Source organism: Entelurus aequoreus, linkage group LG21 (genome assembly GCF_033978785.1).
Source record: "Entelurus aequoreus isolate RoL-2023_Sb linkage group LG21, RoL_Eaeq_v1.1, whole genome shotgun sequence".
In the NCBI taxonomy this organism is placed as follows: Eukaryota; Metazoa; Chordata; class Actinopteri; order Syngnathiformes; family Syngnathidae; genus Entelurus; species Entelurus aequoreus.
Window position 1 is genome coordinate 25,736,701 of NC_084751.1, and position 18,433 is coordinate 25,755,133.

The 18,433-nt window shown below is 38.1% G+C and overlaps 1 protein-coding gene across 9 annotated transcripts in view; it reads left to right on the forward strand.

The window, feature by feature from the left end:
- mapk10 (mitogen-activated protein kinase 10) overlaps window positions 1-16,768 on the forward strand; it is a 76,426-nt gene extending 59,658 nt beyond the window's left edge. For 4 of the 9 annotated variants that reach the window (XM_062031284.1, XM_062031285.1, XM_062031280.1 and 1 more), the window contains exons 10-14: window positions 1,271-1,395; window positions 1,697-1,723; window positions 2,213-2,276; window positions 3,303-3,380; window positions 9,018-16,768. In XM_062031284.1, the coding sequence (XP_061887268.1) occupies window positions 1,271-1,395; window positions 1,697-1,723; window positions 2,213-2,276; window positions 3,303-3,380; window positions 9,018-9,160 (437 nt within the window). In that variant the 3' untranslated portion in view covers window positions 9,161-16,768. Of the gene's footprint in view, window positions 1-1,270; window positions 1,396-1,696; window positions 1,724-2,212; window positions 2,277-3,302; window positions 3,411-9,012 lie in introns of all 9 variants that reach the window. The other 5 variants (XM_062031282.1, XM_062031283.1, XM_062031287.1 and 2 more) reach the window with 4 other exon arrangements.
- The last annotated feature ends 1,665 nt before the right edge of the window (window positions 16,769-18,433 follow it).

The window sequence follows — 18,433 nt, forward strand, 5'->3', positions numbered from 1 at the left end:
GCGGACGGGCGGTGGTGGTGATGGTTGCTGTGGTACTGCCGGCGGTTGGCGTCGCTATGTTGGGTTGGAGTGGTTGGGGGACTGTGGCTGGTATCTGTGCGCTTGTAGGGTTGTGGGGGCTGGCTGGCGTGGGCTTGCCGGCTGGTTTGGGGGCTGGCGTGCGGACGGGATGCATTGGCTTCTTCCCCCGTTGCCGGGACTCGTATGGGCACGTTGCTGTGTGGATGGCCGGGATGCGGTGTTTGCATTGGGCATGGGGGCTGTGCAGTTTTTCTGCGTTTGGTTGCTGGTATGGGCTCTGCGGGGTTGGGTTGGGGCGGGCGGGGGCTGGCTTTGTTTGGCGGGGGGTGGGCTCGCGTGGCGTCACGCTAAAGTGGTCTGGTGTGGGTCACGGGCCGTGGGGGGGGTGGGGGGGTGGGGGGTGGCGGCTTCCTGGCCGTAGTTCCTGGTTGTCGGCCGCATGGACTGGGGGGGGGGGGGGGGGTGTCCGGGCCCTCTACTCCTCCTACTTATAGCACACACAGTCACACATATATAGGACTTTGGGGGATTGTCCTGCGGGGAGGCATGGCGGGGGGATGGGGATGCCTCCTATGGGGCTCCAGTCCTCCTGTCTTGTCCCCTGCTCGTCCATCCCTCAATCTTAGCTGCATATTAGACACTTAGGATTTGGAGGGCTCGGCTTGGTTGGGACCCACCAAGACCTTGATGTCCCCCAATTTTAATGGCATTATTAGTTCCCACAGGCATACATATTTCACTCACACTACAGTACACGCATCAATAGGGACTGGAGGTCGGCTGTAATGGCTGACCTCCTAATTTTAACTACACAGTAGACACTCTGGGGGCCTTGTACACATGCATGTGGGGGGGTTGGGGTTCGGTGCACCCCTCATTGCCTCGTCGGCCGGCAAGGATTCCGGGGACTGCGTTCTGGTGGCCTGCCAGGCTTTTATTCATTTATTATTATTATTATTATGAATTTTTTTTTTTTTTTTTTTTTTAAATTTAAAAAAATATTTTTTTAAATTTTTTTTTTAATTCTTTTTTTTAAATTTGTGTAATTTTTTTTGTTTTTTTGTTATTTACTTACTTTATTTTATTTTATTTTTATTTTTATCTATTTATTTTTGTTTGTTATTTTTAATTTTAATTTAATTCAATTTGTATTTTTATAAAAAAAAAAAAAAAAAGACACAAATGTCTCTCCATAAATGATCACTTTAACATGACACTTTGCTTCATTGCGATTCTTCCCAAACCACAGCAAGCCAAGCCAGAGACCTGCTGTCCAAAATGCTGATCATTGACCCCGCCAAGCGGATATCGGTGGACGAGGCCTTACAGCACCCCTACATCAATGTGTGGTACGATCCGACCGAGGTGGAGGCGGTGAGTACTCGCCAAGTACTTCCTGCTGTACAGTAGCTGCATCTTTCACACGATAACACGTAATCTTGCGATGTTTCTCATGTGTGCTGAAGTCACCGGTGCCTCATTTGTGTGTGGTGACAGCGAGATCGGGAAAAAAAGCAATTAAAAAACCAAATGGTAGTCGTCATGGTTTTTCTAATATATATGACTGTATACTTGTTTATGATGTTAACACGTGACTCCTGCTGATGGTGATATTTTTTTCAACACATGTTCTGCTGTTTTCCCCCTTCTCTAATGTCACCTCATGCTGATGAAGGCCAGAGATCTCATCCAAATATCCATGGTAAATGACCACTGCTCTATTTCCCAGGAAACTCTCCCTACACCTTTACCAATAAGACCAAGGTCAAAGCGAGCCTCTGACACCAATACATTGTGGGACGGGGCTGTCTGACTGGATGTTAGTTAGCATGATTGTGTCCTGTTGGATGACTTTATGCTACATGAAAGGAGACACTTTAGTGTTGACAAAACAACAAATGTGTTGGATGTACGCCAAAAATGCATTTCCCTTTAAAATGCCTGATTGTTTGCATACTGACAGCAACTTTGACTTGAGCTCATTTGCAAAAACTAATTAAAGAAAAAACATCAAATTATATACAAAAAACATAATTAATCACAATGTATATTTGCGTCTGTTTCTGCAAATGAACTTCAAAGATGACATAGTAAATAAACTATAGTAGCCATGGCATAAACATTAGCTTAAAAGCCTAGGGACTACATACAAACACTAAAGTTGTCATGCGCTCTTTATCTTTGTTTTTAGCCTCCACCTCAGATCTATGACAAGCAACTCGATGAGAGAGAACACTCCATTGATGAATGGAAAGGTAAGAAGTATTTCCATTCATCTAACCGTTTTCTACAATACGGCTTGTCTTAGGTACTGTCACAGGTAAGCTGCAGCCTATGTAAGAATAATTTAAGCACACTATTTTTCATTGTTATTAAATATTTAATGAAATTATTATTTCAACCATTAATATATCAAATCACCATGTTGAATCTTTTATTTTTTAAATATTTTATCATGTTAATTTATACTAATTGAATACCCTTTATTAATAAGTGAAGTGAATTAAATTTATACAAGTTTTTCTCTCGAGAGACTCAAAGCACTTTACATTGTGGAACCCATTATCTACATTTTTCAGCTACATTTAAACAAGTGTGGGTGGCGCTGGGAGAAAAGTGGGTAAAGCGTCTTGCCCAAATACACAACGGCAGCGACTAGGATGGGGGAAGCTGGAATCGAACCTGGAACCCTCAAGTGGCTGGCATGTCTGCTCTACCATCTAAGTCATGCCACCCACATATTAATAATAATAATAATAATAATAGTGTTCTTATGTTTTCTTTTCTTGTATTTTGTAGCTATTATTGAATTGGTATTATAAACAAGGTAATTTTAATGCTACTTTATGCTTACAATTATATAATATGTACGTATTTTTAATCAAATTTTATCTCTATCTTATCGTGTACCCCTGCACCTTTGAGTACCCAGAAAAGCACTATATGTGTGTGATGTATCATAGTTTGACGATTATGTTAATGCACATTGTTATTGTTATTCATGACCATATTTTTATTTTTATTTTTTCTTAAATTTAAAGCTTCTTGATTCATTAATTTTAACTAAATTATTTAATAATTTCAATATAATGTATGTATTTAACTATAATAAGCTATTTGAGATTATTTATTGATTGTTTATCCCAGATAAGCACTATACAAGTGGGATGTACTGTGCTAGTTATTATTTGCATTTTTAATCAATAGTCAACATGAAGAAAATTGACTATTTGTTCTACTTAATATTGAGTATTTATGACAATTTGTGACCTTGTCCACAGAGCTGATCTACAAAGAGGTGATGAATTTTGAGGAGAGAACAAAGAATGGCGTTGTGAAGGGACAACCTTCACCTTCAGGTACTCTCAGTGCATAAGCCTAATCGCTCTGTAAGTCAATTTAATATACAACTTTACTGGAGTTACCCCCTCCAATTTTGACACACTTCCATCGTCTTGTTGTTAGCCTTTGTCTCCTGTTGACTGTGGTTTAGTGTCTATTTGGTGATGTTTGAATAACCGTGGCTAAGTGTTAAGGTCAAATTGCTGTGCAAAATGTATTTACTGTGTTATGTTATGATAGTGTATGTTGTACTGTGCTCAAAGCATGACTTGGGTACTGTGAGGCTCCATTATTAGTAACCTATGAGTGCCACCAGGGTGGAGCATGGAGTTAAACGTGTGACTCTCGTAAATGAAATCATTCATGCACTCATTATTTTTGACGTAATCTTAATCAGGGTCTCTGCAGGTTTCAACATGTCAAATTTAAGACTTTTTAAGACTTCTTAATGACCATCTTGAAAATAATTTAAGACCATTACACATCCATACGGACAAAAAATACAACGACAAAGTAAAATCAGAGGTCCAGAATGAATTGTAAGTACCGTATATTCCGGACTATAAGGCACACTAAAAATCCTTTCATTTTCTCAAATGTACGGAATTGCCCAATTTACGGAATAATTCTGGTTTTGCTTACCAACCTCAAAGCAATTTTATTTGGTACATGGTGTAATGATAAGTGTGACCAGCAGATGGCAGTCACACATAAGAGATACGTGTAGACTGCAATATGATGGCAGTCACACATAAGAGATACGTGTAGACTGCAATATGATGGCAGTCACACATAAGAGATACGTGTAGACGGCAATATGATGGCAGTCAGTCACAAATAAGAGATACGTGTAGACTGCAATATGATGGCAGTCACACATAAGAGATACGTGTAGACTGCAATATGATGGCAGTCACACATAAGAGATACGTGTAGACTGCAATATGATGGCAGTCACACATAAGAGATACGTGTAGACTGCAATATGATGGCAGTCACACATAAGAGATACGTGTAGACTCCAATATGATGGCAGTCACACATAAGAGATACGTGTAGACTGCAATATGATGGCAGTCACACATGAGAGATACGTGTAGACTGCAATATGATGGCAGTCACACATAAGAGATACGTGTAGACTGCAATATGATGGCAGTCACACATAAGAGATACGTGTAGACTGCAATATGATGGCAGTCACACATAAGAGGTATGTGTAGACTGCAATATGATGGCAGTCAGTCACAAATAAGAGATACGTGTATGATTTGATTTGATGAGGGAGAGCATTGAAGCTATTTGTGTGCAGGTCTATCTGCCTTATTTGAAACCAATTATAGTATGCTGTTTCTATAGGCCTCCTAGTGCTGATGCTCTGTATCTGAAGGAGTTATGTGAGATGTTTGACAGGATATCAGATGAGAATAGAGAAATCTATTTACTGGGTGATATGAATGTTGACTGGCTGGGACAGGGGTGTACAAACAAAAATAAGTTACTATCCATTTTAAATGCTTGCAATCCGTCCCAAATTGTTGCCCCTCCCACGAGAATAGGTAGTAATAGTGATGGTATTATTATAGCTACATGCATTGATCATATTTATACAAATGTTCCGGACCAATGCTCCAAAGCAGTCTCGGTTCCTGTAGGTTTTACTGACCACAATATAATAGCTGTCACTAGAAAGACAAGCGTTCCTAAACCTAAAGCGAAAATTATTTTTACAAGGTCTTATAAGAGATTTGATGAAGAATGTTTTATTGATGAAATATCCTGTTTAAATTGGAACGAGGTGTGCAGTGAGGAAGACCCTGAGGCTGCACTGAACTTATTTATGTTAATGTACATGAGTGTTGTGGACAAGCATGCCCCTTTGAAGAAGTTTTCTGTCAAAACTAAGTCTGCCCCATGGATTGATAATGGACTCAGAAGTTTAATGACTGAAAAAGACATGGCTAAAAAAGCCTCCGTCAACTCAGGTTTAATTGATGACAGGCATAAGTACTGTTCCTTAAGAAACCAGGTCACAAAGTTAAACAAACTGAAAAAAAGGGAATATTACAAACAGAGGTTATATGATGTGAGATATGATAGCAACAACTTAAGGAATGTTTTGAATGAAATCATGGGTAGAAAGAACAATGTCTGTACACCTTTTGTGGAATCAAATGGGTTGGTACTCACTAAGCCATGTGACATTGCCAATCATTTTAATAACTATTATGTTGACAAGGTATCTCAATTAAGGCATGGTATGCATATATCCAATAACAACAAATCAGCTGACCTCATTAGGAATATTATAATGGATAATAAGGACTGTGAATTCAATTTTCATCAGGTTGAAGTCAGTGAGGTTGAGAGGTTACTACGCTCTCTTCCGGACAACAAAGTAGCTGGTGTAGACAACCTGGATAGTAAATTACTGAAAATGACTGCTGGTATCATAACAGTGCCTGTTTGTCATATTTTTAATAAATATTTACAAGTGGGCCTGTGTCCAAAGATATGGAAGGTGGCTAAGGTTACTCCTCTACATAAGGATACCAAATTGGCTTTCAATGAGGGCAATTCTAGACCAATAAGCATCCTATCTGGTTTATGTAAAATACTGGAGAAATGTGTGTATGCACAAATTCAAGCTTACTTTCAATCAAATGGGCTAGCAACTGATTCTCAACATGCATATAGAACGGGCCACTCTACGTCCACTGCTCTTATACAAATGACGGATGATTGGCTTAACGCTTTAGATAATTCTATGTTGGTTGGAGCTGTGCTGTTAGATTTTAGTGCTGCATTTGACGTGATTGACCACTCTCTTTTAATTGAGAAACTTAAATGTTATGGTTTTAATACTTCAAGTTTAATGTGGATACAGAGTTATTTGTCCTCAAGATCACAACAGGTGTATCTTAATGGCAGCTTGTCTAATAGCAGAAGTTTGGATTGTGGTGTTCCACAGGGAAGTTGCCTAGGACCTTTACTTTTTTCTATATTCACCAATGATTTACCTTGGGCTACCGGGCGTGCAAGATTGGTTCTTTATGCTGATGATGCAACCTTATATCATGCTGAACCATCATGCAGTGTACTTAATGTAGTATTGAGTGAGGAACTAAAAGCTGTGCATGACTGGACAGTATGTAACAGACTTGTATTTAACACCTCAAAAACAAAAAGTATTATATGGGGACTAGGCAAGGGTTATCTTGTGACCCAAAGTTGGATTTGAGGCTGGACTGCACTCTATCCTGGTCAAATCATATCAGTGATATAGTTACAAAGATGGGAAGGGCTGTTGGTATTTCCAGGAAATGTGCTGCTTTTGCTGATCCACCTCTTCTTTGTCAAATTGTTAAGAGTTTAGTCTTGTGTCATATTGACTATTGTTCTACAGTCTGGGCATCTGCTGCAAGTGGTGAGATCAGTAAGCTCCAGATTGTCCAGAATAGGGCAGCAAGGCTGGTTCTTGGTTATTCACTAAGAACCAATGTGAACCAAATGCATGTTTCTCTTTCCTGGCTAACAGTGCAGAACAGGTTGTTGGCTAATACTCTTATATTGTTCAAATCAGTAACCGGTAGTAAAACTCCTGCTTTTCTCATGGCCCAAATAGTTCACAGTAGCACTATACATAATCACAATACCAGGGCATCCAGTGAGGGGCATTTTGTACTCCCTCGTCCCCGGAAGAATGCTTTGCGGAAATCTTTTACTTATAGATCTTTATCGCTCTGGAATAACCTGCCTCAAATTCTCACCAGCATTGAAAGTAAACAGGTTTTTAAAAAGAGAGTAATATTTTATCTGAGTTTTTAAATTAGTTTGCTCATTGATGATTTGTTTGGTTTTATATTGTGTAGTTATATATATATATGGTAATTATTATTCTGTGACTGTAAATTGTTTGCTTTTTTTTTTATTGATGCTTTTATTTTTTTTCTGTATTGTGTAGTTATAATTATATGCTTTTACTTGTAATTGTATTGAATTGTGGACCCCAGGAAGACTAGTGGGTTGTTGAGGCAACCAGCTAATGGGGATCCTTAATAAAAATCAAATCAAATCAAAATCTTTTCTCCGTGCCCATCCATTAAGTAGCATAATTTTCTTAAAGTCCTCTTAAAGTGTGCAGTGGCCTGTCAGATTGTCCATATTTTTTATTAAAGTTAGCAACAAATGGCTGTTTGCTCCATGTTGCTTAAATATTTTCACTCTTAGCTCTTACTACTCCGACTTACTTCCTGTTTACAATCTTGCGCAAAACTGTTGACCAATAAGAGAAGAGAAGTGACATCACATGGCTTTCTGTAATGCATTTGGCTACACTCAGATATGTAGGCGTTTATAGGTGTTTTGGTACTTTAAGTGTTAAGATTCGACACGTTTGTGTATCGGGCGCCAGTATTGCTACTTGCAATACTTTTTACTTGACATTTTTAAGTTTGAATTTTGCTTTTAATTGGTCGCTTTTGAGTATATAAAGAATAAAACACAGGTCAGTTTATTTTAGGCAAACAAATAATTTGATTAACGAGCATATTTGAGAACAATTAACCTAACCCTAACCCTAAAGAGTAAATATAATAATTCAAAGAACTTTATAAGAGAATGTAACAATACATAATATTATATATACTGTATATATATACACATACATATATAATACATATTATAATATTATACAATATATATTATATATTGTTATTGTTATACATATACCGCATGTCCCTTTTGGGATCGTGGGGGGTGCTGGAGCCTATCTCAACTGCATTCGGGGGGAAGGCGGGGTACACCCTGGACAAGTCGCCACCTCATCACAGGGCCAACACAGACAACATTCACACTCACATTCATTCACTAGGGCCAATTTTAATATGTATATAAAATATATTGTATTTATTATATAAAATATAACATAATATAATATAAAATATTACATATATGTTATATTTTATATTGCTACTATAGTACATTTTTAGTCTACTTTATAACTGCATTATCCCTTCCATCCTTATCCTTTCCATCCTTTGTAACTGAGCTACTGTGTGGAACAATTTTCTTGTGGATCAATAAAGTTTATCGAAGTCTAAGTCTAATATCAGCAAAATAATGTAATTATTACATTTTGTTACATACAATCGTTTGAGCAAAATAAATCCAATAGTACCAAATGTTTTTTAAAACAGGATTAAAACCCTCCTATGTTTAATCTCAGTGCATAAACCTAATTATTTTTGAACGTGTTGAAAAGAGAAACTGGAAATTGTGATGTATGTATTATTGTTCGAAATAAACTTAAACTCAACTCAATAATGTGTTACCTGAACTTCTAATCAATATGACAATATATAAATATTACAGAATAACCAACAACAAAAAACTCACGCAGATATTTGCAAAAATAAACAGAAAAATATCACTCTCGATACTGCTGCCACCCTTGGTATTGGTACAATGTATTTTTTCCAAGGATCTGCCCTACTTTATTCTTGAACCCACTGGACCCAAGTCATCAGGACGTCCTTGTCCCCGTCATGACCATGCTGTGTGCTTTTCTTTACCCTTTCATGTGCGCACAATTGCAAAAATCTTAACTCTGGTGTGTTGTAACCCCCCCGCCGCTGTTGATTCCCTTAGCGCAGGTGCAGCCGTGAACAGCAGCGAGAGCCTCCCTCAGTCCTCGTCCATCAACGACATCTCGTCCATGTCCACCGACCAGACCCTGGCCTCAGACACCGACAGCAGCCTGGAGACCTCGGCGGGACCCTTGGGGTGCTGCAGGTGACTAGCCGCCTGCCTGCGCAACCCCGCCTTCTTCCGGCATTAGAGAAAGGATAAAGGGGAGAGCGTCTCTTAAACAAAACAAAAGGAAAAAAGAAAAGAGGTGAAACAATCAATATGAAACGACGAAGCCTGCGCATTGTCATGCTAGTAACAACATTGGTATTTAAAGTGAACAGATATATCCTCTAGTTGCTTTGCTTATACTCCTATATGGCGCCCCAATGCTTTAGACTGGCTGCGAGACACACCAACACAACCCTTGACAAAAGTAGTGTTTAAATCAAGGGCGCCCAAACCTTTTCCACAATAAACCAGTGAACCCTCTTGTCGTCTATCCGCGCTCTTTGTCTCTGACATTTCCTGAAAGTTTTCTTTAAAATCCGCTTATCGATTTTTGATTCATCCTGCCAACAAACTAACTAATTGACAAACCCCGATGATGAGGTTAAAAAAAATGGATGCCAAAAAAAAATGCCAGGGCCATTTCGATAGTTTACATTTTGCAAACAGGCCAAAAGCAACCTATATGCTAAGAAATGATTCACAGCTGTTTCTGGTTTATTTCTAAAATATGACACAGGCCCATAAAAAACAAGCTGAGGGTCTTACCTTGATTAAAACGCTCCAATCTTTGTAGTATTAGCAATATTTCAACTTTTACTCATTACTCCTAACCTTTTTTTCATACATGTAAATTTTTGCAGGCCCATAAAAAACAAGCTGAGGGCCTCACTTTGAAAACCCATGATCAAAACGCTTCAATCTCTTTATTATTACCAATATTTCTACTTCTACTCATCTTTTCCAACCTTTTTTGTATATAATTATTTGTAGAATTTTAATTTTACAAGATTTTGCAGGCCTATACAAAACAAGCTGAGGTCTGCAAATGGCCTAACGCTAACCCTGACCGCTGTAGTCTGTATTCTCATTACCATTTCAAAGTTTTCTCATTTTGTTGACCCTTGTTTTTTTCTTTTACCTTTTTCATAGTGACGCAGGCCCATAAAAAAAACAAGCTAATGGGTCGTAAACACGCGGTTCAAACTCTGCAGTCTTTGCATTATCATTAACATTTAAACATTCTCTCATTACCTTGTCATTTTTCTATATAACGCAGGCCCATAAAAACAAGTTTTGTGCCTCACTTTGGACAACCCTGATTTAAACGCTCCAGTTTGTTTTGCCAAAATTGTAACTTTACTTCTTGCCCTGTTTTAGGGTTTTTTTGTTTGTTAAAATTTTCATTTTAGAATGAGTCGCAGGCCCATAAATACAAGATAATGGGCACACTTTTTAAACACCTGTTTCAAACGCAGCAGTCCCTGTATTATCATTAACATGATCAACATTTAAACATCTCTCGCTACGTGTCATGATCCGTGGTCCGGATCGTGTTTTGGGTTTTCTGTTAATTTTGGACTCCTTTAGTTCCTGTTTGTGCACCTCTGAGTTTGTTTTGGTTGCCATGGTTGCTCATTATGTTCACCTGTCTCTGATTAGTGTTCGCCCACTTACCTGCTACCCGACCACTAATCAGAGGCATTATTTAAGCCTGCCTTTGCCGGTCAGTCGGGCTGGGGTCATTCTGTCACGACGGGGTTTTTGCAGCTTACTGCGGGGTCGTTCTCCCAGGAATGCAGACGGACTACTCCGGACAAGGCGTGCAGGTAAAAACATGATTTATTCCTTAAGAAATCCTACACATTACAAAAGACAGGAACCAAACGAGAAGCTAAAGAACAAAAACTTAGCGCAGGAAACATAGAAGCTTAGCATGGACTATGGACAAGGCAAAACTCACGTAACAGGTGCATGTAGCAAACAATGACGCCAGACTGAGCGTGGCGAGCAAGGTGAATAAATAGCTCTCTGATTAGTGGTTGACAGCAGCTGAGCGTGGGACCACTAACCAGAGGCAGGTGAACCCAATTAATCCCCATGGTGACCAAAATAAACCCAGGAGTGCACACAACAGGAACTCAGGGAGTCCAAAATTAACAGAACATAACTAACCAAAACATGATCCGGGCCACAAAACATGACACTACGTTGTAATTGTCTTATAAAACCTGCAGGCCCATAAGAAAGGTTCCTTGCCGCACTTTGGACACCCCTGATTTAAACGTTACAGTCTCTGTATTAATACAAAAAAATAATCAACTGTTTCTTTTTACTTCCTACATTGTTTTTGGTAGGTTTCTTTTATGTCAAAGTTTCCATTGTAGAATGCTCCGCAGGCCCATTAAAAAAACGAACCTCGTGCCACAAATGGCCTCTTGGCCCGCATTGTGGACCCCCCTGATTTTAAACTCTTTGTGGCAAGGTGCGCCGCTTTTAACTTTCTCCTTCCTTTATCACACCGTGTGACTCCTTCCCTGTCACATGACCTCTCTGCGGCAGTAGAGCCACAAACCAACCTGTGTGTGTGTTGTGTGTGTGTGTGTGTGTGTGTGCGTGTGCACGCGCGTGTGTGTGTGTGTGCGTGCGTGTGTTTAAGCGCAGCTATTGTAAATATGTACAGCTGAAAGACACGCAAAGCGGGACTAACGGCCAGTAATGTTCGCTGGAGGCTTCTTATTTTTCTGTCTTATTTTTGTAGTATTCTAGACAATTATTGCACCTTGGTCACCTACGCTGCTCTCGCCAGTCGATGCATGAAGACTGACATTTGGGAAGAGTCACTATATCCTAAACATGTGTCAATATCAGCCAACACACAATGACAGGTCTGAGCCGAGTCGGAGTTGAAAAAAATGCCTGCTTCCTGCGAATTATTGCCTTTTTTGGGCATGGTCTCATTTTATCTAAACTGTAAACGACACAGAGCTTGGTTTTAGGTTGAGGTGCGAGCAAACGGTGAACAGGAAGTTTTAACCGCCATGCAAAAGTCTTTGTCCACCACTGGCTTTGTTTTTGTGTCGTTAATACTCTCCTTTGTGCATTTTTCTATGGTAACTTCGAAAAACAAAAGAACGCTGCAGCTATGAACCCAGCAGAGGGCGCTGTCGCAAACATTTTCCAGCAGAACGATGCTTTGACGCGCATACTTGCCAAACCTCCCGATTTTCCCGAATTTCAGTGCCCCTCCTGAAAATCTCCCGGGGCAACCATTCTCCCGAATTTCTCCCGATTTCCACCCAGACAACAATATCGGGGGCGTGCCTTAAAGGCACTGCCTTTAGCGTCCTCTACTTTTCCTCCATACAAACAGTCACATAACATATGCGGATTTTACACACACACACACAAGTAAATGCAATGCATACTTGATCAACAGCCATACAGGTCACACTGAGGGTGGCCTTATAAAGAAGTTTAACACTGTTACAAATATGCGCCACACTGTGAACCCACACCAAACAAGAATGACAAACACATTTCGGGAGAACATCCGCACCGTAATACAACATAAACACAACAGAACAAATACCCAGAACCCCTTGCAGCACTAACTCTTCCGGGACGCTACAATATACACCCCCGTAGCCCCCTACCCCGCCCATCTCAAACCCCCCCCAATCTCCCGAATTCGGAGGTCTCAAGGTTGGCAAGTATGTTGATGAGACGTGTACCTTTCACAAGTACTACGCTGTGTAAGTCCCTGAAGGCATCATGTGCAGCCCGTTGTAGTACTTCACATGTACCACAGCGTAAACTGTACATGTACATCCGCCATCTCGGAAAGGAGAGCCAATCAAACCGGCCTGTCGTTTCAAAACGTCCCTAAAACCGCAGCGCACCTGCGAGACTTTAAAAACGTGAGAGCGTTCCTGTCAAATAGAGCGGAGGTCCCCAACCACCGGTCCAGGGACCGGTACCGGTCCGTGAAGCATTTGCTACCGGGCCGCAGAGAAAGATGTAATGATTTATAAAGGATTGCATTTCCTCCGACTTAACGTTGACCTGTCCCACCAGACCAGGGGTGTCAAACTTGTGTTCATCGAGGGCCACACCGCAGTCATGGCTGCCAATAGAGGGCCGCTTGTAACAATAAATAATTAATGAATTTGCCTATGAATTTAAATATTTTAAAAACAATTTACGTAAAGAGTAAAAAAAATCGATAGATTTGACCACTGTTTTTTACAGAAAAAAACCTGGCATTTTAGTTGTAAAATATATGGTGTTATTTTATTATTATTATTTTTACAACATATTACTGTGCATAGAAATACAGAACCGCTGTTTAATTTTATTTTGGCAACTCAGCCGCCAGTTTTTTTACCAAAATAAAATGTGGTACCATAAAATCATCAACTGTGGATTTAAAAAAACAAACAAACTGACAGCTCAGTCGACATAATTTCTACTGTAGAAAAACAAACATTGGTCTTTTTTTTTTTTTCCAACTTAAAGTAATGTGCTGTAAAAAAACCTCCTTAAATTTTGCAGTAAAATTTATTGGTCATTTTTATAGTGTACAATTTGATGGATAACTTGCTTCGAAACCATAAGTTAAGCAAATATTTAAGTATTTATTTGGATTTTGACCATAAAAGTTAGATGATATAATATTTGTTGCAATATCGGACACTATTTTTTTTCCCTGTCAAACTACGAAAAAAACCCAATACCTTTAGTAAGAAAATAAGAAAGTAAAGAAAGAAAATATAAGGTATTTTATTGACACATATTATTTCCAGGCTTTTGTGGGCCATATAAAAATGAGGTGGAGGGCCAGATCTGGCCCGCGGGCCTTGAGTTTGACACCTGTGCACTAGACACACCAATGATGTAGAATAAAACTCCTCATAGGAAGTTGCCATTTGTTATAACTTTGTGACATGATACAATCAACATTAATGAACATATCAAATATAAATGTGACAGATTGTAGCCAAAGTCTGATTTCCATCAGCATTTCATTGCAAAGAAACAAGCCCAGGGCTCCCAATAATTCAGCGTAATAGTGAGTTGTATTTTTCACAAGTGGGAAGCCGCTCCCTGAAAATAATGCCTACATTAAACCGGTCCGTGGTGCAAAAAAGGTTGGGGACCACTGAAATAGAGGATCTTTGACTCACAATTTCCTCAGACAGTAAGCCCCAATCATATACAGTAGGAAAGGGATTCATACGGCCCCATTCATCACGGTTGACCTGACACATGAAACGTGACGAATTGAGGGGGTGCACTGTTTATTTCAGCCGCCAGACGGCAGTAGTGTTGAATATCTTAAAATGTGTTTTGTGGCAATTCCAACGTTGACCACAGCGCCAGTTGCTATGTCGAGTGGCGCTTTCCATCATTTTCAGCGGACTGCATTGCGAAATGATTAACCCCCTCTCCTCCTCTTACGCGAGGATTTCAATGTGATGTTTTAGTTGACGCGACAAACAAGCTAATGGTGGCTAAGACTTTAGCACAGATTTACGTCACGGTGGGATGGCAAGTGCCTTCTGCTAGGTCGTCGTGTTTGAACCCGCACACGTCGCGTGGCTCCTTTTGCCTTAAAAAGACAAATCGGAATAGTTGACAATTGTTCACCTCGTCGCATGGCTTGACAATTTAAACGTGTGCATTTGAAACGGGCGATAGTCTTAACGCAGAAAGTCCAAAATATATTCCCACGAGCCCCTTTTTCAAAGAAAAACAAACAAACATTACACCATGGTGTCAGTATGGGATTACCCACCTGCAGTACCCCGGAGGACCTACAGGGGGGTGAATAAAGCTCGGTGTTGCGTTCAGGGTCCGGTCAGGGCAATGTTTTGTCTCTCTCTTCAAACAGGGTGCAACTTTGACTTCTGTTGACCAATGTTGTCTCTGAGACTCTTCTTGTGGCGCAAACACATGTGTTGCACTCTGAAGGACTTTTTCAACAACTTTCCTAATGTATATTTTGGTCATTAGAGCAAATATGGATTTTTTTTTTTTAATGTTGATTCATCATTTTGTTTTTGGGCGTGTGGAGAGGGTCATGAAATAAAATGGACTCCTCATTTGTAAATGTTTTATTTAATTCCAAGAATGTGCCACAAAAGGCCAATAACTATTTTATCAATTTGTTTACATTGAATTATTTTGTTCATATTTGATTATTTTAATTTATTAAAAATAACAATAAATTTACAAGTAACATCTACGCCAGGGGTGTCAAACGTAAGGGCCGGGGGCCGGATCAGGCCCGCGGACATGAGTTGGCCAAGTATAAAAATTTGCTGAAATTTTTCAATGAAAGAAACTGCTGTTCTAAATGTGGCCAATAGATGTCGCAATAGCAATTTTTTGTATCTTTGTAGATGATGCTACATATGTACAAAATAAACCACATGATGTTAGTGCATCAGTCAAGGAAAATGATCAAACTACATAAATAACATCCTGTAATTTGATTTAGATTTAATTTTTTATCTTGATAGATTGAAAATTAACACCAATGAGTTGACTGATGATCATTATTACATCATTTATTCAGAAAATATAAATGACGACAAATAAAGATAGAATACTATTAACCGCAACATGTAAGTGTAAAAAAACCCCAACAACATTATGATTTGTACAATTTCAAAATGTGCTTGTTCTATTTTTAAACAAAGAAAACAATCTGAAGTTGTCTTTGTTTTTAAGTTATCGTGCCGTGATTTTACCGGTCCGGCCCACTTGGGAGTAGATTTTTCTCCATGTGGCCCCCGATCTAAAATGAGTTTGACACCCCTGATCTAGGCACTTAAATTCAATGTATGAAAAATATTTTTTTCTTTGAAATATTTCATTTTGTTGTATATAAAGTGTTGTTTTAAAGCCGGGGTAGGAAACTTTCTGTTGTTCACCAGAACATTTGATCCATAGACCTCATATGAGCATAAAGCCCCCAAAACATCAAATATTTTTATATTTTATATGAGTATTTCATCACATTTTTAATATTTTTCATCAATCAAATAACATAATTATTCACATTATTATGGGCGTTTACCAGAGTCACACATTTAACTTCTACGTATTTTTTTCTGTGCAGCCATGTAATTGGTCAAATATGTCAAATATTAGATAAATTATTTAAAAAAAAATACAAAATGTAACATGAAACCTGCAATTGGTCTTAAAATGTAAAACAACTAACTAATGTTCCCGACCCCTGCTTTAAAACACAAACAGCTGTCGAGTGAATGTAAAGATGGAGCCAATCATTTCAACTTGATTTGAAATAAAGCAGCGAGTCAACACAACGTGTCCTGAAATAAAAAGATTTGATGTTTTTACTTTCAAGATGATCATTTTTCAAGTATTTCTTTGAGGAAGTGGACTCACGTTACTGTAAATACCAACCAGCCATCGATGCAATAAAGACACGCTGATGCGAGACACGACAAGGCCACCCTTGTCTTGCTCGTCTCTTCTCCCACTTTCACACATTTCTTTCTTCTTTTACTTTCTGCTGTTTCCATGATTCTTCAACTTTCCCGCTGATCTCAAAAAGCTTCAGGCAAAAATAAAGTCAGAAACCACTGCAAATGATTAAAACATGACAAAAGAAAAGTAAAACAGGAGAGCTGTTACTCCAAACACATTTTAAAGGAACTGTGTATGTAAAAAAAAAACTACAAAAAAAACAACAATACATGTATGTGATTGAAAATAAACAAAATCTTTGATCTTGGATGAAGATGTGCTGTTGTGTGTTGATTGCGAGAAAGTGCAAAAAAAATTATATTTTTGAATAATAACGTTAATTGATGGGATCGGCTCCAGCAACCTCCTCCGGTAGGAAATGGATGTTAAAAAGTTCAAGTTAAAGTACCAATGATTGACAAACACACTAGGTGTGGCGAAATTATTTTCTGCATTTGACCCATCACCCTCGATCACCCCCTGGTAGGTGAGGGGAGCAGTGAGCAGCAGCGGTGGCCGTGCCTGGGAATCATTTTTGGTGATTTAACCCCCAATTCCAACCCTTGATGCTGAGTGCCAAGCAGGGAGGTAATGGGCCCCAAATTTGTATAGTCTTTGGTATGACTCGGACGTGGTTTGAACTCACAACCTACCGATCTCAGGGCGGACACTCTAACCGGAAGGCCACTGAGTAGGATGTATGGATTATTGTGTTATAGGACTAAAATAGTACAAAAAAATAAAAAGCTTGAATCTCCATTTCATTTGTTTTGCTTTTATCAGAAAATGCTATGATTGAAAATAGTAACTGTTTTAATACTAATAATATAATAGCAATAATCATCATATTAAAATTATTACTTCATTACATAAAAAATTAAATCGTTAAAAAATATATGAGATAGTTTACTAATATTCTAAAATAATTAATAATATTATATTAAATATGTTTCTCTGTCCCAGCACATTTGAGTACACGGAAAAGCACTACGGGTGTGATATAATATAGTTACATAATGATGTTTAAAATTGACATTATTTACATTTGTATTCATGAAAATATTTTATAAGTTAAATTTTTTCTTGATTTTACGGATTTTTTTCAATCATCCACATAAAATTATTCAGCTTTTATAAAATATGTACTTAAATAACTATTATGTTTAAAATACACATGATTAAAATGTATTTGTCTTTATTAATTTATTTGTTTATAAATTGTTCATGAAAATATTATGTGTATATATTGTATTTTTTCCTCGGTTTTACAGCTTCTTTCTTTTATCATCCATACTAAACTATTCAGCTATTATCTCAATATTATGAAATAAGCATTTCAGTACAGTGAGCTTTTTCAGATCCTTTTCAAGCAGAAGTAAAAATAACCCTTTTTTATAAAGTCACATGACATAACAGCTGTTGATTATATGATAGTTTATACACCCAGATAAGCACTGTTTTAATGCAAATAATATAGTAATTATCATTATATTAAAATAATTACTGTAATTACAATATTGTAATGTTTGGGTATCAAATCATTTAGAAAATATGACAAATTACCATTCTTCTGAAAAATGAATATGAATAGTAATGTACATTAAAATATTTTTCTCTTTATTTCAGAGAATGAAAAACACAAGCGTTTATTTTTTTTCCTGATAAAAACAAAAGAATAAAATATCTAAATTAATGTTCTTGTATTGGACAATAATTCCCTTTTACTCCTCCTACTTTTGATTTGCACATTTCTTTTTTAAGATGTTTAACTTTAAAAAAAATATATATATGTTTGTTGTGATGGAGCTTCTAATTGAAGATTATTATGGAAAACGCATACATGTTTATTTTTACACAACACTCCCACATCAGCAATATGTTAAGAAAACAGAATAAAGTAGACATGTCATTGATTTAATGCATTTTTATTCAT